This window comes from Pelecanus crispus, chromosome 8 (assembly GCF_030463565.1).
Source record: "Pelecanus crispus isolate bPelCri1 chromosome 8, bPelCri1.pri, whole genome shotgun sequence".
NCBI classification, from domain to species: Eukaryota; Metazoa; Chordata; class Aves; order Pelecaniformes; family Pelecanidae; genus Pelecanus; species Pelecanus crispus.
The window spans coordinates 19,673,213-19,697,484 of NC_134650.1; the positions used below are offsets into that span (position 1 = coordinate 19,673,213).

The following is a 24,272-nucleotide window of genomic DNA, read 5'->3' on the forward strand; positions in this document are numbered from 1 at the left end:
TGGCAGATTATGTATGAGTAAAACATGTCATTGGAAACGTAGGTAATCACTGGGAAAGCAGCAATGCTATGTTACCCTATTGCAATGGCTTCCATAGGTGGTCTCCAGTACATTGTGATGGTGGATCAGGAATATGACAGTTTCTTGTTAGTGATCTAAATCAAAAACTAAGCGTGTGTAGAAAAGCAAAGATGTCCTTGTGTTTTAAGTGCCTGTAATCTGTTTCTAAGAGCTGGGTACCAAAATATCCCTTTGATTCTCAAAGGTAATTGTACCTCTTAATTAGCTGGAGAAAAAAAAAAACAACAGCCTGAGATGTTGCTATATAAATTATAATTAACCCCTTGGCACTGGAAGTTGAGATTTCCTGCCCCCGAGCACAAATGCAAAACGCATTAGCAGCACTTAACGTCAGGCACTCGCCCACAGCAGCCGAGGGGTCAGCTCGCTACCCCATAAATACTGCTGCACTCCCAAGTCCAGTAGGAAAATGGCAGGGAAGCCACGGAAACCTGAGGGGAAGCACTAAATACACCATTTGAGGATGTTTGACCTGCTTTTTTTCAGAGCTGCAAACACCCCAGCAGGAAGGACAACACAGAAAAAAAAAAACCCAAACCCCAGTGAGGAGACGGGAGCAAGGAGAAGGATGCTTCCCAGTGAGCGGTTTTGTTAGCCGACATGGCTGGTTGCTTTGCCGTGAGAATGGCTCTCGGCGCTCCCGCCTCACACACCTCCAGCGAAATAATTGTCTGGTGCCAGACACACTTGGCTGTGCCTGTTGTATGCAGAGCGCACCAGCCAGGGGCCGCCGGCCACCCACTGCTGTCATTCACCAGCATCCTGCTTTTTTGTCTCCTTTTCATTCGTGCCTGTTGGGGGATGAGCTTTAACTCTTCACACCGGAGGTGGACCTGCAGTGAAACACCAGGTCGGGGCAGCTGGAGGCTGGGAGGAGGGCAGCACGGCAGTTGCTGTGGGGAGGCTGGAGGCTGGCCTGAGCCTGCTTGCACCTGTGGCTCTTCCCACTCCCCTGATCTGCAAAGGGAGTCTGCTCGCTTCATGACCTCGGAGGAGGGCCAGTTCTGATGGGCACCTGGATTTAGGGAAAGCCATCTGCTTTCCCCACCAGGTGCTTGCACAGAAGCTCCTTAGTTCAAGTTAGCCAGTTCCTTTGAGGTACTGGATGGAGAAATGATTCTCTTCTGCCATGGGTCAGTCCCAGGGTGGCTGCAACTCTGCACTGGGCTATAAAGCCTTTGCAGATAAGGTTTTGTTTGCCAAGGGCTGTCTCTTGCCCCACAGGTTGTGTGGCATGCCCTCGGGCTCCTTTGTGCCAGTGGCTCCGGCAGCGAGGGGTGTTGTGGGCACCGGCAGCTCCTCTTGAAGCAACAGCGATCGGCTGAGCTCAGGTGGTGGCAGCAAGCATGAAGTGACTTGGCCACCTTGCCAGGTTTCTAAGGTGGCTTCATCCTCCCATGGCAAAGGTGAGGGGCAGCCTTGCTCCTCAGGCTTGGCATGGAGATGTGACCGTCAGGGCTGCCTTTAAATATTTCAAGTCTGCTATGTATAAATAGCGTTGGGGAATTTCCTTCTCCTGTCTGCTCCAAAGACTGTAGAAGGAGATAAAATAGCAGAGCAGCAAGGTGTCCTGGTGGGGAGGAGGGACGTGCTCACTGGCATGGGGTAGCAAGAGCTGGAAGGAGGGTTTGTCTTTTGGGTTTTGTCCTTTGTCTGTATGTCTGAAGATTTTCAAAGTGAATTATGCGCTGATTAAAGAGCTGGCCAAAGAACCCTCCAAGCTAAACGAGCTCTGTCTGTCCGTGTTAGGATGGGTACAGTCTGGACACCTACAGCAGTGGTGTCACCTACCAGCGTGGCACCCACTGCCTTGAGGGACTGTCCCCTGCGCGGATCCATGGGGCCACCCCTTCCAGGCTGGGGAGAGGAGGGGAGGATGCTCTAGTGCAGGGAGGAGAGAAAGGGGCTGAGAAAATTTTGGATAGAAACATGGGACTGAGTCTGAGCTTTATAGGTGACGTGGGTCTCCAGATAAATTGAAACTGGGATAAGTAACAAATAATATAGTATGGATTTTACACTGTCAATGCTGATTCTTTAAGCCCAGAATACCCCAAAATAAGCTATTAGAGATATTGTCTCTGTTCTTTGCTGCTCTTGTTTATAGCGCCACAGATGAGGACTGGCTTAGTTCTGTATTTGATTTACTTTTTATATTAAGATTTAAAATGGGATCTCCTTTTGTTAATCCAAACACTTATGGTTTGAATGTAGAATTATATTTGAGATTTTTAAAGTACCTTTATTAAAACATAAAACTAATTTTACAGTTCTGACAGGTCTTATTTAAATACTCAGTGCCAGATGCCTTTTGTCTCAAATGACTCTAGAAATGAGAAAAAAAAAAGTTTTTTAAAACTTCTCCTGCAATTAAAATGCAGTAAAAGGCAAGTAAATAGTCTTACCTACGCTGTGGACTGGGGGTAATAGTTTAAGAAAAGCCCTGTGATGAATGTGTTTCCAAAAATAAATATGTGAAACCAAAGGTGCTAAAGGCAGAGTTAATGTGATATCTGAATTTTCTTGTTATTTCTGTTGCTCCTGCTCTGAGAATAGTTGAAAGAATTGTGCTGTGTCTGTAAGGAGAGACCTTTCCAAAGGGACGGATGCGGAGGGCCCTCCTCCAAGGTGCTTCACCTGAGGGACTCGCTATGGCTGCAGTTGGTTCCAGAGGATGTGTGTCCCAGGTGCTATAGAAGATCAGTTCTTGTCCATGCATTTGTGTCCATTTGTAAAAGCAAACCCTGTTTAAAATCTTAAAACAGAGGAATTTTCCCCATGTGCCAGAACATTTTTTTCTGGTAGGTTGTGCTGCTGCCTCCACTCCTCTGGTTCCAGAGGCACAAGAATCCCATTGAAAATACTGGAGCATCCTGCAACTTTGTTTTCAGCATGTTTTTTACTTGCTGGAAGAAGGGAATGTTACAATAAGCCCCTTTGAGAAAATGCATGAGCATACTTATATTCCTGTCCATAAAATTAATTGTCAAAATTTCAACTTTTACAGGAGGGCACAGAATAATAAAACCTTCATGGCAGAACATAGCATCTTTTTATATCAGGCATGGCTGATAATTCAACTAACATAGCATACTCTACATGTTTCTCCTGATTAGCCCCATTTTGGAGCAGTCAGAAATACAACAGTGGAGCCTGAATGGACTAACTTCTGGAGTATGTGAAACCATCATGGTGTTGGCATACGGGAGAGATTTATGTGTTTGGGACTTCTTGGTAAGAGGATATGGTGGTGTTAACAGAACATCTATTTCATTGCTGAGGATGAGCAGCCAACCACCAGGTTGCCCAAGAGAGGTGGGTGAGTGTTTCTGAGGAAATGTGGTCTGTCCTACGCTTCTGGCCACAAGTAAAGCAGCTTTGGAAAAGCAAGAGCACATGGCGTTCCCATAGTTGTCATTCTCCACTTATTGTTATTTTTGTGTACATCAGTATTTTTTTGGGGTTCAGCTGAGACTGGGAACAAGAGAGTCAAAATAACTTCAGCAGGGTTTGTTCTTGTGGTAATTCTAATGCTCTGCAGGATTGTTCATGCTATTTCCAGACCCAAGAGATTCCAGTGCTTTGGATGCATTTCAGCTAGGTGTTCCGGGCCAGGTTCTGAGGTTCTTGTCTGTTGAGCTTGACTATGTCAGTAGGAGTTTATTCAAATGAGAATGATCAAAGACATCAGGGTTTGGCCCTTTACTTTTTCATTTTAGGTGCTTTTTCAACCATTATAGAGCTTCTGAACTTTTTGAGGCTCATCCTTTGCTAATTCCAGACTCGGAGCCTGGCGGCTTGTCAAGCAGTTTTCCTGCCTCTGTAGCAATACTGTCCACTTGAGCTGTGTTTGGAGGCAGCAAGACACCCTGGTGAGATAGAGGAATTTCTGTGCTAACATTTTTAACGTTTCTCTTTCCAGGCCTACTTCTTAGTCATTGCGAGTGTGCAGGTGGCAAAGTTCAGTGCAGAATTTGTTCGCTGCCGCTCCCCGCCCAGGCGTTTTCAAAGCACACAACCTATCGCCTCCAGTTTTACTGAATCTTGTCTAAATAAGCTTATTCACCATCACTGAAGCAACTGCCAAAATATTTTTAGTGTCTCTTATGGTGAATTATGTATAAAACATCTGCAAGAGGCCAACTCTGATTCCCCACTGCTTAATCCTGTTTTCTTAGATCTCCAAATGGGTGCAAATGGCTCTGTGTCAGAATGACAGTATTTTACACTCATTTTTCATGTGGGTAAACGATGACCAGACTTGGGGTAGTGCAGGCTTGGGCCAGTAACATGTTACTTACAATTTTAATATTGTCCTCAGATATTTTTTACTTTCTGTTTTTGACAGAATCACAGGTTCTGTGATTTATTAACTTTTTATTTAAGTTGGGCAAAATCTGTGAGACCTACCTTCGTATTTATTCTGGTCTTATGTCAGCTAAATTATCAAACAATTTTCATGTGTGTGGACTGACTAAAGACCTCAAGTTAGCAAACTTTCATTTAAGCTTCTCCCAAGATGTGGTGAATGGAATTGTAGGGGCCACATCTGGAAGCTTTGTCATCCTTCAGGAGTCAGAGTGGGCAATGGTGAAGAGAGTACTTTGTTTCAGAATATTCTTTGTTCCTTGATATTGCCATTCTGGCATAAGCAACACATCTCCTACAGGGTGGGGAGGCAGGCTCTCCCCGAGATGGTCCCTGGGATGCTTGGGGAACACCAGCAGCTCAACATTGTTCCCTGGGCATGTTTTGTTAGCCACCACTGAACTACTAGTGGAATTTTTTGGGTGGGCATCCATACAGGTGAGAACACTGTAATGGTGTGACAGGTTTAAATAATGAAGGTTTCACTAGTATGCGAGTGATATTTCAGTACCTGAATATCTTGGTCTGTGTGCCCCATGGGATTAAGTGCCTGCAGCAGTGTGTCATGCTTGCACATCTGTCTTAGGCTGGGTGCTCTGGCTGGCGTGCTTGGCACCAGCATGGATATTTCTGCATGTCTTGGCCTTGTGTCGTGTAGACGTGCCCAGTGAGCGCTGAGGGGATAGTTCAGCATCCTGGAAGTGGGACAGGACACCTTCTTGGTGTTACGTTGTTAGCAGATGAGAGTGCCTGAAAGCATCTCCTGGAGACTGAAACTCCTATCAGCTAGTACAGAGGTGAAACCCAGAGGAAGGTGTCCCAGAGTGCACCATAAAGAGGAACTTTAGCCCTTGTTTCTCTGTTAAAAATGCTGTGATCCTGCACTTTTGTCCATCACATCAAGCCCTTGAGGCGGTTGCAGGTAGGCAAGGTGAGGAGACAGCCCTGCAGAGGGCTGGGGAGGGGGGAAGCTTGCACCTCCATGTCCAAAGCTGTGCTCCTGGCATGTCCAACCATGCAGCTGGTGGCAGAGGCGGGACCGTGAAGCCATGTAGGGGTCTTTATCAGCACTCGAGGGACTTCCGATGTGTGTGAAGTCCTTTGTGTGAAAGTATTTGCAGGATCGGGTTGCTGCAGCGCAAGTGCCTTTGAGGTCTTTGCTTCATTATAGGTTTTCTTCTGATGTCTCCCATGCAAATATTTAACCTGTCTGGTTCCTAAGAGCTACTAAGGCTGTTACGCAGGTGGCAGCTTGTCTCTGCAGTCTTTCCTTTGTTCACACAGAGCCCTCTGTCCTGGCTCCCCTTCCTGTCCCAAAACCAGGCATGGAGAACCTGTCGCTGGGGACTTGGCACTTGGTGTATATTGATGTGTTGATGCTCTGAGGGGCTCATATGCTATCCCTGGAAGCATTCAAAAAACAGGTAGACGTGGCACTTCAGGACATGGTTTAGTCTAGTCTACCCTTAATTGATTTAGTGTGGACTTGGTAATATTAGGTTAATGGTTGGACTGGATGATCTTAAAGGTCTTTTCCAACCTAAATGATTCTATGATTCTATCCAAATCATGTCTTTTTCCCTAACTGCATCAGCTGACCAAGTAAAAGGTATGATGTTTAAATGAGGTTTAAAAGAAAATCTCATTTAGAGAGATGGCATTTTTAAAAGCCTGGGTTAAGACTGGGTGCACTACTCCCTGTGCAGCCCCCCTGCTCTAACACCGCATAGTTCCCTTGCTTGTGCAAAGTGCTGGCTGAAAAAGAAAATACCTGGAGCCTGGATCTTGAAGCTGCTCTTACTCCTCCTCCCTACGACCATCCCTTTTAATAATTTGACATACATATCCTATGCTCGCTCAAGACAGACTCGATGAGCTAATTGCAGTGGTATGTGGGTCAGAGCTCTGCCCTCCTGAGCACCAGCCTTATTGATTTTGGTGGTTACTCCTGATTTTGACCTGAATAATTGAGAAGGGAGTTGGGTTGTATGGGTTATAACTATTTAAAATTATACAGTTTGGAGGAATGTACAAGTGTGCAAACAAAACTTGAGGATGCAGCCTGGATTCCCTCACTTGTTCATAGCCTGCAGGCTTTATTAGGCCCTCCAGACTTTACCTAATTTTGGCATTATTCCCTCGTCATTACATCATAAATGTGAAGTGGAGACAGGGTCATTCTCTCCTGTGTTGTGGTCATGTAAGGGATTCACGTGGTTTTGGTAGGGGGTAGGCTGTGTTTGAACAGGTTTCAACTATTTTAAGCACCCTTGGCCATGCTGGGGTTCTTGCTGGAAGATTCAGTCTTACCAGAGAGTAAATCTTACTATCCCATCAGATACGATATATGCTGTGGACTATGCAAATTCACTTTGTCTCTTGTTCATAGCATCAGAGTTACTAAACTGGAAACTGCGCTCTGTCACAGATGCTGTGGTCCCAGCCTCGACATATCTGTATATCCTTCCTCTTCATTAGCTGGAAATGGTTTCAAGTGCCAAGAATAGTTTCCCCGACTTTGTAATTGCACGAGAAAAAAAGTGCAACAAAAACAACAAAATCTTGGTCCCCTCTGAGAGCCTTTTCCCCAGGAAATCTGTTTTAGCTGGCCTGCTTCAAGATGCCCGTGGGCAGCGTAAGCGGCTGTAGTTTCTTTTTCACTGTGGTTCCTTTTGCAGGATTTATACCTGGAAAAAACAAAAGCAATGGAGGATAGACTCAAAGTATCCAGTCCTTCTGCACCTTCATTGTGTTTTCCCCTTTATCTCTTTATTTATCTGAAACTGGCTGGCGCTTAAGCTTTTGTGATAAGTATATGTAAACCTCACACTTCTCAGGTGCCCTCTTTCTCCTTTCTTTCCCTGTGCTTTTCTGGCTCCCGTCCTCCCACTCCCAGGAAATATCTGAAAGATAATTTGGCATATTTTCTGCCACCTTCACATATCTCCCTGACTTCATGTTTTCTTAGCTGGAAGATAGCTTTTCAACATATATATGTAATCCTTTTCACCTAGACATGTGAGGAATTCCAGTCTCTTCCAGTGGGAGTTTTCAGGAAGGTTTAGGTTAAATGGGCCAATAAGGCAAAAGCATGTAGCAGAAGATCTCACCCTCTAAAGACATCTTTTCTGTTTAGCTCCCCACTGCTCCCCACCCCCGAAAATATATCAGAATATCTAGCTGTCAAAGAATTTAAACAATAATACCTGATCTGAAGGCTAGAGTGCAGGGCTTTTGAAAATAAAGATTTTAATCTCTCTACGGTGTATCCAGGGACTAATGGAGCTGGAAGGCAGGTGTCCTGAGCGGCAGACTGCTGTGAGGACACTGTTCCAGCTTGGTGGGACTTATTTTTCCAGAGCTCTCAATAGAAATTCTCTTGGATTTTCCCTGGCACTTTCGTTGTGGCCATAGCATCTTTATCATAGAAGCAAGACAGCAAGCCAAGTTCAGTTTATATTAATTAAAATCCTGTTGGTGGTGAGTTCTTCTTCTGCCACGTGTGAGTGGGGTGGGAGATGTCAGCAGCCCTTTCTTCTGGGCTAGCCTCCATCCCCCGGAAACTCTTGTTGCAGTGTTCAGGGCTGGGATTCATCCCAGCTGATTTTAGCTGACTAGATGTGTTGTCCAAGGTCCCTGTCTGGGCTCCTGAGAGAATTTCGGGAGAAGGGGGCAAATCCTCCCCCATTTAGATGCCTGTTGTAAAAAGAAGAATCAGCTGTAAGGGGTGCCTTAGGCTGGAAACCAATTGGGTTATGAACCCACCCCTCTGCACTGATCTCTCCTAGGAAAGGAGGTCAAGGATCCCTAGAAATAAGAACATGTTTGCAGCATCTTAAGACCAGATTTTTCAGAAGTGGGTGCCTATGGGTGACCTTAGCCTGTACTTTGGCAGCTAGGGTCACAGTGGGGAGCAGGCAGCATCTGCTGAACCTCCTTCCCTCTGCTTCCCACTCCTAGACATTGGGTGCAGGATGATCTCTGGGGCTCACAAGCCTCCTTGGGGTGCTGGGGTATGTATGCCCGTGTATTTACTAGTGTGGGTGTTGCACTGGGTGCTTGCCCATCTGCTGCTGCTCAGTCCGTGCTGTGGCACTAGCCTGGGGGGGATCTCAGTGCTGGCGTAACCTTTGCAGCCCACAGGAAAGGTGACTTCCATTTAGTTCTAAATTATGACATTATTTTATTAGATCTTTAAACTTTATTTAAATTCTTTATTTAAAAAGAGGGAGGAAGGTATCATATTTTAATTAGTAATGGTGTCAAAGGAGACCTAGATTAATTATTTGAAATCACTCCATCCAGATGGTTTTAATTTTCACAGCAGGGAACCGGCATCTTTTTAAGGTGATATTTTTAAAATTAAAATCAGCTTGGATATTACTCATACTGGCTGCAGAGTGAGGGGGTGGGGAATGCGAGCCGGCATGCCCCATGTTTGTCCATCTGAGTGCAGGCTGCCAGCGGGGACCTGCGTCGGAGAGGTGCAGGTTGCTGGCTGTCTGGTGGGACTGTGGATCGAGGCTCTTGCGTTGGAGTGCTTTATCAATGGTAGCTCCTACTTTGGCTGGCCAAAACCCATATCTGATATTCAGTGTTATTCTTAGCAGCTTTAGTTGCAGCACTGAGGCTGGGACAGACAGGGAATGCCTTGCAGCTTAGATGGGAACTTGCTGTGTCCTGTTCTTGCCTGTGTGCAAGCTGTGGAGCCCTCGCTTGACCCAAAGGGTGGGTGGCCCCAGGTCCATTTGCGTGCCTGGGTGGATTCAACACTGAGGGTCTGTGGGTGACTCCTTGGTGCTCTGGGTGTTGGCCATGGTCCTTGGGACAATCTTTGGGACCTTTGGTGCTGGCTCCATAACCTTCCCTCCTGTGCGGGCTGCTGCTCACCTCGTCTGAGGTTGACCATTAGTTCTCTCTAATGCCCTTGCTCATTTGAGGGGAAGACCTTTCACAGTCTCCTCTTTAAAGGTAGTAGTACCTTTGCCTAATTAGCTAATAGCTAATACCCTTGTCTATTAATGCTGCGTTGCATCTGAGTGGCTTCCCTGAACTTCTTCAAGCAGTGGGCCATCACCAAGTTATATACCATGTTGCTCATCTTCCCCTTGAAGACCCATCTTTGACTCTGTGCCATCCTCCCCCATCCTGGCTTTGCTCATCTTTATATCATTACTACAATGGGATATTTCTGGTTCACGTGGCCCTTCCTCACTTAAGTGGTCAGTGGTTCAATACCACCTTGGCCGGTGTGGAGAGAAAGCCTGCAGCACCTGGCTGTCGCTGGCAAGCTGCCCTCTATCCCAGATACCCAAAAGCATGGTGCATTTCTGAAAGACTTAGATAAATATCCATATTTATGCATGATTGCAAGTAATATTCTGCTATAATATAGGCATTATCCCACTTGCTGTCAGAAAGAAGTTATTCTTTAAATATCCCCTCTGATAAAAGTTTAACAATTAGATCTAAATACATGTAAGCAGCTAGTAACTGGAAAACCTTGAACTTGCATATGTGACTGAGCTGCAAAGGGAAAACTCCATTTAGGGCCTTTGTGAGTTAAAGGTTTGTGGTATTTGCACTGCTGCAGAAGCCAAAAGCTGACTTTACAAGTGGGAAAAATATTAATGTGTTTAAATGAAACAAACTCCTATTTCTATCCCCATGGTAAATCCTTACAGTGAACATATATGCTCTTAACGGGTTTTAAAGTTTGAAATATGAATGCTAAAAAGAATGTGACTTTTTGCAGCACAGATCAAACATTCTCCAGAGCTTGGCAAAAGCCATGTTTCTATGGTAAGGCTTGGGTCTTACAAGCATGAGTATTTCCAGAGCAAGACCATGGATTTGCACTTGCTGACACTTACACATTCTTGCATTGTGTTTCGACCATGTCTCCTTTCTCCCCCTGCATATCAGAGATGGATCTGAACCAAAATGTCCAGTCTGCATGTTCCTGCCTCTCCAGGGAAATTCCTGGAATCTGAACCTCGAGCATGACTGGAATTTGTGTTTAGATCAGAGAGGGAATAAAACGCTGAATTCGGATGTGTCTAGGTTTTTGAGATGCTGATGGCACGCTACACATCTGAGTGACAGCTCAGCCACTTCTGCAAATACAATTGTGTTGGGGCAGGTGGTTTATGAAGATGCAGCAGAAATCTGTCCTCTGCTGTGGCTCCTGGCAATGCTGCAAACCAGCTCTCACCTCAATAAACATGTGAGGCACTATGAGATTGTCCATATTTCTCCCAGCTAGAGCAGGAGTCATGGACCTGGACTGCCAGAAAGCAATTAGTGACCTCCTGGGAACATGGATAGACACACAGAGGATGTCTCCAGGGCGGGTGTTCGTCAGACAGAACAAACAGTGCCTAATTTCTCCCCTGCTAGCTGTTGCGGTGATCTTCAGGAGATCACTGTGATGTTTTGCACCATGAGCATGTGGCTGGACCACTTCTGTGAAGTGTTTGAGGGCTGCTGGCTGTGGGGAAAGGATCTTCATTCTTGTCATGCTAATCTTTTATCTTCATGAGAATAAAATCCATGTTCTTACTGTCCAAGAACCCTCCTGCAATGTGAAGGAGAGCATTAGCACTGAGCTTTATATTGCTAAAGGGGAGGTGGGGTCGGTGTGGACTGATGGAGCACACACATGTATATGCATGTTCTGCACTAAACTGGCATTAAATGTGGAACATCTGCATAGGAGTCAATGGAGACATGTCAGATCTGCACTTGTGACCAAGGCTGGAGCTCAGCCCCTGTGTGGTTCCTTGGGTTATTCCCTTGCAGAGCATCCCAGTGTGGTGTGGTTCAGGTATAGGTAATGGGACAACGTGCCAATGAGCTTTGCATGCTCTGACTTAATAGGACCACATTGGTAAATGCTTTTTTTTCTTCTTCCTTTACAAGCCCAGCTTCTAGTGGAAACAGACACATTTGGCAGTCAAGTCCGGATCAAAGGGAAGGAGACAGACTTCTACCTTTGCATGAACAGGAAAGGCAAGCTAGTGGGGAAGGTAAGTGTTTCCTATTAATTCATTTGTAACATGAGTGTTACCTTTAGCAGCCTCCTCAAGGCTGTAATGATGTGTTCGAGCTTTGCCTGTCAGCCTCAAATGAAAAGCAGGACAGAGGGAATGTGGGGTTTGCAAGGCAGCCGGTGCCCTTCCAAGCCCTCCCCCGCATCCATAAAAACCAAGCTCTGCAGCCAGCCCTGATGATGCTTTGGATGCAGATGGGTTTGCGCTTCACAGTTGCATTAAATTGATGTGAGATGTCATCTCGGCATCCCAGTGTCATGGCCACCTCCACAATAACTTTGTTACTTGATTTTTCTTTGGAGTGAAATTCAAAATAAAAGGGCAAGTGGAGCACTGTGCTGGGAAGGTTAGTGCTGGGGAGGCAGGCAGCATAAGACTTCTCTCAGTGGTGAGCCAGGGGATGGTGTGGCAGAGCTAATACTGGAATCTGAACATTGTACCGGGGCTGGGCCTCAAGGTTCTAGCATTACAGGAATATTTTATTACTTTGGATCGCCGCACAATGGAAGCATGTAACAAATTACAGTGTGTTCACCCATGTAGCTTAACTTCTTTGGTGAAGTCATATTTTTTATGTATTAACTTGTTTTTGTAACTTAGGCAGTTGTTCTGTATTGTTGGCGAACCTAGAAGCTTGCTAAGCAGGCAGGAGCTTGCTCAAAGCTAAAATATGACCAAGAAATAAATATAAAATAAAATATCTCAGCCCTCAAAGGCCCCTTCCTCCACTGCCTGCACTTTGCACCACCAGGAATTAAAATCTGGCATCTTTGTGGCTGTGAAAAAGGGAAGCTGAGTTTTGTTTTGAGTCAACAGAGCAAAAGCCATGCTCCCAAACAGAAACCAGAAACCAAATTGCTCTAATGAAACATTATTTACTTTTGTGGTCCCGAGAGTGACACTTGTGGGACAAGTGCCTTCCCTGGAGGATCCCTCCTGCCACTTTTGTTTTCCTTGTGAGCAGTACAGATGCTTCTGTCGAGACTAAGCCCAGATCTTTCACAGGCAGCCGCCAGCCGTGGCAGCCTGCCTGACCCACTGCAGAGCTGCATTGGCGAAGCACGCAGCATCCAGGACGCTGCTCAGAATTGGTGGGGACTTGGAAATCGGTGGTCTGGGAGGATTGGACCAAAGCATCTGGTTCTCTCTGCTTCCTGCACTTCTGTGGTGCAGTTACTGCTCTGAATGAGACACCACTGTTTGATCTTGGACAACGAAATTTGTTTTTTAACCAGACTTAGACCTCTCAGACCTCCATGTGTACATGGATGCGTTTGAATATTGCACTGAACACAAACCTGGCCTTTGATTTTTTTTTTTCTTCTTTTTTCTGTCCTTTAAATGTGATAATAGCATTTTCCCCTGAAACGTTATAAGGATAATTTGTTAATGTTTGTGAGGTGCTGATACCACAGTAATGGAGACCTTAGAAGCATCCAAATTACTTGGGGAAAAATGAGCATGAAATCTTACGTTTTTCTTTAACAGACCTTACCCCAGGAGGGACCAGCAGTGGTACACAGTGCATCCCTTCCTGGTCTGTGCCGAGTGTCCAGGAGCAGCCTGGCAAAGTCAGAGGCTATTTTTCAAAACGTATAATATATTTTGGCGAGGTTCATCCCTTGATTTGGCCCATTGGGCACCAAGGCAGGACAGTTCTTTAGCTTGTCACTTTTCATGCAGCATAAAGCTTTTGGTTTTTTTCTTGATGTGCTCTTCATAAAGTTAAGATGGCAAATGGTTTGTTATAAAAAGAGTAATAATAAATCTATTCCTGTAAATGTGAGCCTTCCCACCCCAGACTGCTGACAAGTTCATAAACCAGCCGACCTGAGCAGGAGGGGGTACGGAGCATGGCGTTTGGAAGGAAAATGTTCCAGACGTGTTGCCCATATTAACAGCTTCTCATGAGCAAAAAAAGAAAATAATAGCATGTCTTCTTGATACCAAGGAGTGTGGTTTTAATTAGTATCATAGTTTCAGCTCTTTTTGTGGCAAGAGTTTGAGGGAATGCTTTTTAGCTTGAATGCTCTAAACAGCTAGTAAACCCCAAGGAAAACATTAGATAAAAGTTATGCCTGGGCTTATACAAATATTTAAGTTCAGTCTGGGGGTGGAGGGGAATGAAACCCATAAACTGATTGTTTCACGGTCGCCCCGGTATGTTCATTTGGCAAGAGAGGAGCCATGGGACCAAACTGGGTCTTTTTCTCTGCTCATTTCCTATTGACTTACACTCCATAATCCCTAACAATACCAGCATATGCCATCTGGCTTTGTTCTCCTCCTCAGTCAGCAGTTTTGGATCCCCCCCAGTTGAAAACCTGCTTTGAATTTAGTCCTTTTTTGTTTCCCATAGTCACCTAGAAAGGGTATTACAGACCGGAGCAGGTTGTTGTTGTTCTCAGCTGGAACTGGTGACAAATGCAAGAACTCCACAGTCGGGGCTTGCTCCCCATGTTAGAGCTAGTTGTGTTGCAGGTCAACAGACTAACCCACAGGGCTGAGAAGAGCAGTCTTTGCATCTTTTTATTTATTTATCAGAAATTGCACTTATGCCAGCTTTTCTGAGTGGAAGCCATCTGATGGAACTTTCTCAGGAGCCCCAAACCTTGTGTTTTCCTCCTTGCTTGGTTGTTACCGCATATGTGTTCATGGCCGTCATTGGCCAAAGGGCTTGGAGGAGTTTTGGGCAGGCTTCTAACTTTATTTATTGTCACAGCATGCAACTGTTGAGGTCACCAATGCTCTATGTGCTGCTTATGAAAACTGGAGACAGGGCAGGTGGCGTACAGGGAGTGACTTTTCTGTTAAAGGTGACCAGGTCTGGGGGTAAACAAATTGGATTGTGTTTCATCATTGATTCTTGGTATTATGTTGAAGAAGGCCCAAGAAAGATTTCATTTTATTTTTTCCCTTGTGACCATATTTTTTTTGCCTGTGGGATTTTGGTGCCTCTATGAATACACATGTAGAAATTGTAGGTCCTGAGTTTTCTGATTTTGCTGAAGTTTTCTATGGACCACTGAACTTTATCGTGGAGTTATATTACAAGGAGAGAGATTAAAATCTGAAAACTCAGAACAGAAATACTAGGGGCTTTTCTTAAAAACTTTTTTGTCTTTTAAAATTATTACTACTGTTTATTTATCTCAGGCTTCTTACAAACACGAGGGAGAAGGGGACTCTGAAAGGTTGAGCTCTTCTAAGGAGAGGCACAATGTGACTTCTCCACTTGTGACAAAGCACAATGTGACTGGTCACCTGTAACTCAAGAACTCTGAATATTTGCAATAACTCAGTGTTAGGGGAGAAGAGAAGCTAATGGTCTCTTTGGAGGAGCTCTGAGTTTGTAACTGTGGTTCTCCTGGGGAGTCCTTCTGTGTTTTTTCTCTCTGTCTCAGCTTCTCTTATCTCGTGCATTGAGATAAGGATGTCAATAAAGTGGGGACTTCATGTTTGTAAAAGGTTGTCAGAGATAAGTCTTTTAAGTCTCCAGAGCAATAAATAGCAGCCCGGGGTGTGAGCAGGTGGCTGTTAATTAGCTTGGCCACCTCTAACTGTTCTTTCTGCGCCTGTCCTTGCAGCAAATTTGTGCTATCTAGATTTGCAGGATGCTGCAGAGATTTCCTTTCTCTGCCCCTTCCCAGTCCCCCTGTCAGGAGAGCATTTGCAAGAGGTCAGTGATCTCTGTGAAGCTTAAACTGGACCTCTCAGCACCATTACAAGATGACCAAAGCCCTGCCCCTTCCTTTAGGCACTGCTAAGGCTAGTGGCTGGTACGTGGTGATCAGAGCATCTCCTAATCCCCAGGCACTGTTACCAGGGAATTTCCCGTGGTTCTTTAGCAGCCACCCGTGGGACCATGCAGTCTGGTTGGCACTAGTGCTCAGGTTATAGCAGGTATCTGTAATGGGAGTGTTTTGCACTCCCAGCTCTAAAGGGAGAGGAGAGAATAGGCCTGTTTTTCTGAACTGACCAAGGGCAGAGGAGAATGGACCTTGGCTTCCTGCAAAGCTGCCGAGTGGGAAGAGAGGCTGCTTTTTGCAGACCATGGCAAGGGAGACATCCGTTTTCAGAGCAAGATATAGATGCGGGGAAGGTAAGTAATGAGTGAAAGGAATCCAGAAGATTTTAGAGGAATGGGCAAAGAGTTAAGCACATCTTCAGTTTGATCCAGAAATTTCTTCAGAAGATGCTCCAAGCAATTCCACTTGTGTTCTTCCATGGCATTAGGTGGATTACATCTTTTCCAGATCCAGCAGCAATAGTGTTCCCTGTTGGTTCTCTCTATTGTTCTGTTGGTTTCATTTTGAGAACAGCTCCATCTCTCAGTGCGTTAAGTCACTCCTTGAGCTCTTCCAGGAACAAGAAGCAGGTGGTGGGTGCTGGAGCCATCTCCTCAGAGTGGGATGGGACTCAGAGTGCAGGTGGAGTCAGGACAGCATGGCAACTGTCAGTTGTGTGCTGTGCTCCCATGTGATGCTGCTCCGCATGATGTGGCTGTAATCTTGACACTGCGAGTCTGCAGGAAGCTCCCGCACCACTGTAAATGGGGGTGAGTTCTTCTTCTGAGGTAGGATGTGGCTATGGAGAAAACTCCAGACATAGGGGCAGAGTTAGAAAAGCGATAGACAGAATGGAGTCTACCACAGGTATAATCCCTGCCAGCTCTACAGAAAGTGAGAGCAGTAAAGTTGTATCCTAAGAAGTCCCTACTCATTACATCAGTTCAGCTCCTTCTAAGAATTCAAGCCTGAGAGTGTGCAATACTATAAAATAGGTGTTTTCCCACCAAATCCACATGCTGACTTGCACCATGTCCCCCTGGGTTTTCTTTCAAAAACCCTCAGTGACCTGGTATACACACACTCTCAGAAAATCATTATGGTATATATGCATTATTTTTGAAAAAGCATTTAAAAGAGTTTAGTTTTATTTCTCCTTTCTCTATGCTTAATATAAACAGTGGGAAAAAGCTGTTGGTTGAAAGGTAGGACCCCCCTGGCTGGTCGGGATGGCTGAAGCATTGCTTCAGCTCAATGACAGATAACTCGGGTGCTTTCTGGGGACAGCTTTGCTGATGCCATGTCTGTAGCAGTGAAGCCTTCCCAGCACTCACAAAGCACAGATGAGCAGTGCTGAGCTTGTGCCCTCGAGCATGGTCCAGCTCCTGAGGAAAAGCTCTGCCAGCCAAAGCATGGCTGTGCCAGGAGCACGTCATCTGCACTGGGAGCTGGAGGTGGCATGGCTCCATTGGCCACGATCACCTCTCCCCCACCCTGACCATCACTGCTGTGCTGATACCACTTACAGCATAGACCTGCCTCTGAGACGTAAGATTTTTTTCTGGTGTGATAACTGCTTTCCAAGCCAATATATTTCTTAATGTTACCAGAAAGTTGCTAATACCATATGGCAAGACTCTCTGTATTTTTGCAGGACAACAAACAAATTGTTGCTAGATGCCAGACTGCTCTGGCAGAGCTTTATCACTGATGCCTGCCAGCAGTAGCCTTTAGGGGATAGCAATAATTTGGGGTTGTTTACATTACAGCTTTAAAATAGGGGTTTTCTTGAAACGTGTGTGTTTAGTCAGGAAAGTTGGCTAAAAAAACTCTGACAGCATCAAAGAGTGAAGGCGCTTGCTATGGCCCATGCATGCGGTCTTGGCCCTTTATAATACCTCTGGTCTTACAGGAGAAGGAGCGTGTTGTGTTACAGGAGCTCCAGCTGGTTCAGTAGGAGCCACCCTTTGTAGGACAAGGGAACTTACTTGGGTAGGAGACACCAGGTGGGTTCTCCAAAGCCTTATCAGTGTATCGGGACCAGCTTTGTCCATCGGTTGACTTTGGTCAAGGCTGAGGTTGAGCTGTCTTGAAAAGCTGCCTTTGAAACACCAATCGTGGGAAACCGGTGCCTTGCTGTAAAGCCAGGGCTCTGTGTTAGCCTGAGACAAGGAGAGTCAGGGCTGAGCTCAAAGTCTGATGCCCTTCGCATACCCAAGTCCTGCATGGCAGCCAAATGTGCTGCAAAGATGTTGGGAGGTGGCAAGGGCAGAGGGGCACTCAGAGGTTTGCAGTTTGAAACTTTGATGCAGTAGATGAGGTGTTTGCGCTCCTCAGCTTGTATATTTAAAACCACGCCTAACCGCATATTGGATTTGGGGCAGAACTCTGAGTTTCACAAGGTTTTGATGCATATCCAGAATTTTTCCTGGAGTTGCACAGTATTCGGGTTGCTTGAAAGGGGCTTGTAAAACCTAACAATCTCTGGGGCTGAATGCTGAATTTGCAACAAAAACACGATCAGAATTAGTGGGGTGTCGGGTTTAATAGTGTGCGTTTTGCAGATCTCTCTGTGACATGTTTAGCCATAAACTATTCTGACTTGGCATCTCATGTGAAAGCAAAACTTGACATGGCTTTTGCTGGATCTCGCTCAGATCTCATTTTGAACTGCAGTCTGGTTCTTCGTAGAGGGTGGGATTGGTCCTTTTTTAAAGTGAACTGTTCCCAGGCTTTCGCCCCCCCGTGAGTTTGTTTTAGTTTTAAGTCATCTAAATAAACGCCTTCAGTGGGACCTGGAGCCAAGCAACCTTGGACCCTGTCGTACAGGGGACCTGATCTGAAACCAGCCTCAAGTATCCAAAAATCTTGAATCAGGGCTTGAAGGATTGCAAAGGTCTTAAAAGCAATGAGATGACAAAACAATTTTTTTTTTTCAGTTGAGCCATTAGAATCTTCTGCATTCACCTAATCAGGCTTTTTCCTGCAACCAGTGGAAAAAATTTTGAATTATTGTTCTGAAAACTTAGCTGAGATTCTCGGGAAATTAAAAGTGGAAGTGGAAGATAAAATCAGAAATCACCCTCCTCCGTTCTCAGCTCCCAAATATCATGAGGCTTTTGGTAACCTTTCACAGCTGCTTCTTTCCCATTGCTGGGTGACCTGAAGCACTGCATTCAAACTTTTGTGGATGCTGGTGGAATTTCTATCATCTCATTCATTTGTTGCAGTTTCAAATCTTTACGGTACTGGAAATGTGTCAGAAGAATTCCCCAAGGAGGGGTTGCTAGCTGTTACGGTAGGGATGTTGTTATCACACAGTCTCAGGGTATGTGGACACAATAATTTGTCACGTTACTTCTTGGTAAGTGTAATGTGGTAAGAGCTGGTCAGACCCCATTATGCACCTTTCCTGGGGGCTGTGACGGCTCTGCCCTCCATTGTGAAGCTGTAGGCAGCACAGGGATGAGATGTTGCAGCCTGAGGTGGGTATGGTTGTGCTGGGTTTGCACACCCAGCGAGCAGGAGCCGTGCTGGAACAGCTTCTGTCCTTGAGCAGAGGCAGCTGTCAGATGCTGCGTGTTACCTGGCTTTTCCAGGAATCCTCACTCTGGATGGCACAACTGTGTAATGATTCCCAGGAAGCCATTTATGGTTGAGCCCAGTGAAACTACTTTCCAGTGTTTATTGCACTGAGGCTGCCTTGGCACAAAAGTGGATAGGCTCTGATGCTGCAGTGGTTCCTTCAAAGTGGTAGGAGTTTGTGAGAGCTCACTGGACCTTTGCAACGTTAATATTTGCTATGAGCAATGGGCCTTGTCCTGGTTCTGTATTTGTGATGATTTGTTTATAGTGGTATTTTGCACAGAAGTTTCTCTGGAGGTGGGAAGGAGAGGGGAAAATGATGTGAATGCAGGTAACGAATTTTGTGGAAGAAGTTTAGATGTTTTGTGGTGGTGTGGGATAGCAGGCGGCTGCTCTTGGTCTTGCAGGGAGAGTAGAGGTCATTTTGGAGCTCCTTGTGCTCAGAAAGGGGAGAGCACTTTGGTGGCTACTGATAAACACTGAACGGCTGCAAGGCTTGGGAAGGAGAGACGGGGAGTTTGCAGAGAGAATGGGAAATGCTGGGGTATGCTGGTGGTGCTTGAGCTCACGCATTGCACAAGAGGTTGAGGAGACGGAAGAAACGTGCTTATATGGAGAAGACCCCTTTACTTCACAAATGGTTAAAAACTGCATCAATTCTTAACAGAGTCTGTGTGCATGTAAGCTTGGAAGCAAAAGCCCTGAAGGCTGTCTGAGCCAGAAGACTCTGTTATTCATGGCACTGAAGGGAGATAGAGGCTTATGCCACCACGTAGGCATTTACCAATGTCTTTCCTTTGCCAATCAGTTGTTAGTGCTTAGATGTGCACATCTTACCTGCATGGTCTGATGGATTTAGGTCATGGGTTTCACAAATGGAGCACATTACTAAGCACATTTAAGCCCACACAGTGCTGGTGGGGTTGGGTTTGTATTTAGCTGCTTTGCCAGGCAGAACATTCACAGTGTTGGTTGGACATCACCTAATATCTTGTAAGAATAATGTGAATACTTAAGGTCTATGCTAAGTCCTTCTGTGCTACCTTCAGTTCTTGCAGTATTCTAAGCACCCAGGATGGATGCTGATCCTCTCAGGCTGAGCAAGGACAGGACATTTTGCTTTAATCAAACCGTGGGTAGAGGAGCTGTGTGTGACATGAGCTGTGAATCCTGCGAGCAGTGCTTCCTCGGATGGTAGCAGGGACATGAGATGGGACTGGTGCTTAATACATCATTTCACAGGCCAGGCAGGTGGTCAAGAGGTCCTTGTAGTCACATCTTAGCCATATACGAACATCTCCAGTTAACTTAAGCTTCTCAGCACAGCCACAATGCTTTAACTGTTTGCTCTAAAATAAAGCAAAAGCGCCCTTATCCTTTTATTTTGAAAAATAAATTTCTTCATGATACTGGTTTTATGCTAGGGAGTTGCAGTTGCTCAGCTGAGTTTTGTGAGCATTGTTTTTTATCTCCAGGCTGTGTCTGGTCACCAGAGAGCTGTGTAAACAGGTTTACAGATTTTTTGCAATTAATCTTTAGCAAACTTCTTGTTTTCCTTTGGATATCCCTAAGAAACACCAATTCTCTCTCAGATTGGAGTTTTGCACAGTCAGGGTTCACATTGCAGACCAAGCTTGCAAGCTTGACCTCTAAATCTTTTTCTTATCCCATGGCTGGAAGCTGTATATCCCTTTCCAGGGAAAACATACCACCTTCTTGAAAGCTACATGATAATTTAATTTAATCCTTCCTGTGTTCAAGCAGCAAGTGTCACCATAAAGCTGCTACCATCCTGTCCCCTCTGTTTCTTGGTGGCTGCAGCTGTGTGTCATGTTGGAATATTTCAGTTCCCTAAGGTTAAATGTTAATTAAAATTATTGAGAGGGGATCCCTGAGCCCTGGTGAAGCCTCACCCTGTTTGGGTGGAGAGGGTGTGCTGTATGCATCTTGTGTGACACTCGTATCAAGTTGAATTTGATTGCTTTCCTCAGAGCATCTTGTCTCCCAAGTGCAATTTTTGTTGGTCTTGAGTGTCTCTAAGATGAGGGTGATGTTTCTTCTAAATGCTACTTTGCAAATACACTGGTGTGCAGCAAGCAACAAAGCAATGCAGCCTTATCTTCCTCAACTGGATGCAGTTGAGATGCACATTCACGTGGATTCTGCTCTTCAAGGACTGTTTCTGCTTGACTCTCAAATGGCGATGAAGTGAGAATGGAGGCTAATTTTGAAGTGGAGAATAAAACCTATGCTCCAACAGCAGCAAAAGATAGTCCATTTGATATGGTCATTACAATACATTTAAGGTCAAACAAAAGTAGATCTTGCTTAAATATATTTTTGTTCTTAACATTTTCTTACATTATTTTTTTGGTACTTAAAAATATTAGGTTTTCCTAAAGGAGGGCAAGTCTCAAAAGGCTTGTGTTTGTTGTATGCAGATGGAAGTTTGTCGTTCACAGGCTGGAACAATTCTTGATGATCATTTTTATGGATGGCACTTGGTTTGATCATGGATTTCTCTTTTTTCTTAGTAATACAATTTGATGTAAAGAGAACTAATGCCATCCTGCAGACAATCAATGACCTTTTGTGGTCCTAAATTCCACTGATTTAAACTTGCCCCAGGGAAACTGGTGTCTCTACCAGAATGTCAGCCGAATGAGATTGCATATGTTTGAAATGATAACTTAAAAAGTCAGTGTGTATGTTTATTTAATGTGTATAAACCTGGGGTTTACCAGACCTGCTATGGGGTCAGCAAATGTTACAGTCCAGTGTTCTTTCTCCATTCATCATCTATACGTGATATTTTAAACAGTTTTTTAAAAAAAAATTCCTGTAGTGGCATAGGTCCCTATATTTAAGCCTACACAAAATATGCTGCTGCTCTTAGTTGGCTTTTGTAGACAGTTCAGGACTAGCCTGTGAGTCTTGGCGGAGGCTGAAAATGACTGCTCTAAAAGGAAACATGGCAAACCCCGGCAGTGCATTTAACCAAACAGGTTGTGCTTTGTACGGTTGGGTAAAAATGCCTTCACAGCTCTTACCATAGTTAGCACCTAGAAGCATACATGCAACTGGATCAGGTAGGTGCAGGTAATGGTAGATGTCATAGATCTGCTCAGATGTCACGTCTGAAACCTGCCTGTGGTTTCAGATCTCCTGAAGCAGTAGCTTCCTATTGCAGGAAACCCACAGTTTTGACTTTGTCGTGGTTTAACCCCAGTCAGCAACTAAGCACCACACAGCCACTTGCTCACGCTCCCCTCCCCCCCCCCAGTGGGATGGGGGAGAGAATCAGAAAGAAAAAGCAAAACCTGTGGGTTGAGATAAAGGCAGTTTAATAGGACAGCAGAGGAAGATAAAATAGTAATAATAATAGAATATACAAAACAAGTGATGCACAATGCAATTGCTCACCACCCGCTGACCAATGCCCACCCAGTCCCCAAGCAGCAATCACAGCCCCCCAGCCAACCCCCAGTTTATATACTGAGCATGACATCATATGGTATGGAACATCCCTTTGGCCAGTTTGGGTCAGCTGTCCTGGCTGTGCCCCCTCCCAGCTTCTTGTGCACCTGGCAGAGCATGGGAAGCTGAAAAGTCCTTGACTAGCATAAACACTGCTTAGCAACAACTAAAACATCAGTGTGTTATCAACATTATTCTCATACTAAATCCAAAACACAGCGCTATGCCTGCTAGTAGGAAGAAAATTAACTCTATCCCAGCTGAAACCAGGACAGACTTAAATTAAATTTTTGTAAATTTTCTATTAGTTTCATAAATTTCATTTAAAAAGTAATTGATGTTTCTTGTCATTAATAGTAAGTACACATAGTTCTCTGAGATGCAGTTAGGAATTTCTGTTAACCAAACGTACATCTTTCCAGATGAAACCAACCTAGTTTGCTCTAATTACGGATATGTGCTGTCCTGCCGTACTGTTGGCAATAAATGTGCCTGTGACAGAAGGAGCAGGTTAAGAGGCATGTTCTGGCATAGCCACAGCCTTGCTTGGTGCATCCCTACAAACACTCCTTTCATCTCTGTATCCTCCCATTCATCCTGTGACAAAATGCTGTTCCAGAGCACTATGAGGGTTACTGAACAGATATGAGTTAGAAAAGTGGAATTTTTGAATGAAAGATAGAAGGAAAGAAAAATTTTAAACCCTTCCCTTCCTTCCTTGGTTCTTGCAGCTTGTGCTGTGTCCAGCACAAATAGAGATGGGGCTCTGTGAAGCCTGTAGGTCCCATCCTGTGCATGCAAGACTGTGCCCATTTTTACATGCTCTCAGGAGAGACAGGAGGTACCCCCAGTGCATAGGGGCAGGTGGGTGCAAAAATGGGTGACACTACTTTGAAACTGGACCTCTGAATGGAGTTGTAGCCTCTCTTCGGAGAACGTCCTCCGCATGGGTTTTGTATTACTGCCCCTGCTTCATGAATGCACTTAGATGTCCTGTATACATAATTAACCTCTCCGCTGTGCTGGCAGACACTTTTATTGAACTGCCCATCATGACTCCTAAGTATTTTCCTCAGAGGATTGTGCAGGTTCAGAGGCCAGAAAGCTGGAGGAAACGCACATGAAGCCGAGTAAGTCTTGGCAGTTATAGATGCAGCTTCCCTGATTTACAGCCCAGTCTAGGAGCAAGAATGTGCATTTGGGTCAAGAGGTGTCTCTGTGGTGAGGATGCCTTGCCATAAATCCAGGATGCTGAACATCAGCATGCTTATGATGGATCTGTCCTGATAATGCCTATAAAGTGCATGAGGATGGCTGGGGCCAGCTTAGCAGCAGCCAGAGCACTCAGATTTGCCATGTTGTGAGGGGGCAATATTTCCTACAGCGTTGCTGGATCTGGCAGCTGCCGTACCCACCTTGTTGTCACACTTTCTAACCTACGATTAAAAGGTGTACATGTGAAGGGGGAGAGGTGGCAGTGCTAAAAGCTGTGACATTAACACAGCTCCTGGCTTACCTTCTTCCACTCAGTATTTTCCAAGCCATGTGGAGGGAGTCTGAGCTCTGACTTTGAGCTGAGCTTGTGCAAAACCACAGAGAAGTAATATGCTTCCTGAAAATCAGATGTCACTAGATACATGCTGTGTAAACAGCTCTGGGGCTTTATAGGGGATATCAGTGATGCTGGGTGCACCAGCCCTTGGTCCTCAGCTGGGGGTGCTTCAGGAGTGGCTTGCTGGGACTGCTGAGCCACACATCTCCTGAAAACCCAAGTCTTCCCCACTGTCACTGCTCCAAAATTTAGGAAACGCAGGGCAGGATTTCTTCTGTATAATGCAGTATGTGAATCTAACAGTGCCAGCGTTCGAGGAAAATTTTCATTTTCAGCAAGCCTTTGAAATAATTGCTGAGCTCAGTGGGT

The 24,272-nt window shown here is 45.2% G+C and overlaps 1 protein-coding gene across 1 annotated transcript in view; it reads left to right on the forward strand.

The window, feature by feature from the left end:
- The window catches only part of FGF18 (fibroblast growth factor 18), a 75,190-nt gene that overhangs the window by 43,622 nt on the left and 7,296 nt on the right, over nucleotides 1–24,272 (forward strand). The window contains 1 exon segment of the mRNA XM_075715479.1: nucleotides 11,371–11,477. Coding sequence (XP_075571594.1) covers nucleotides 11,371–11,477 — 107 coding nt within the window.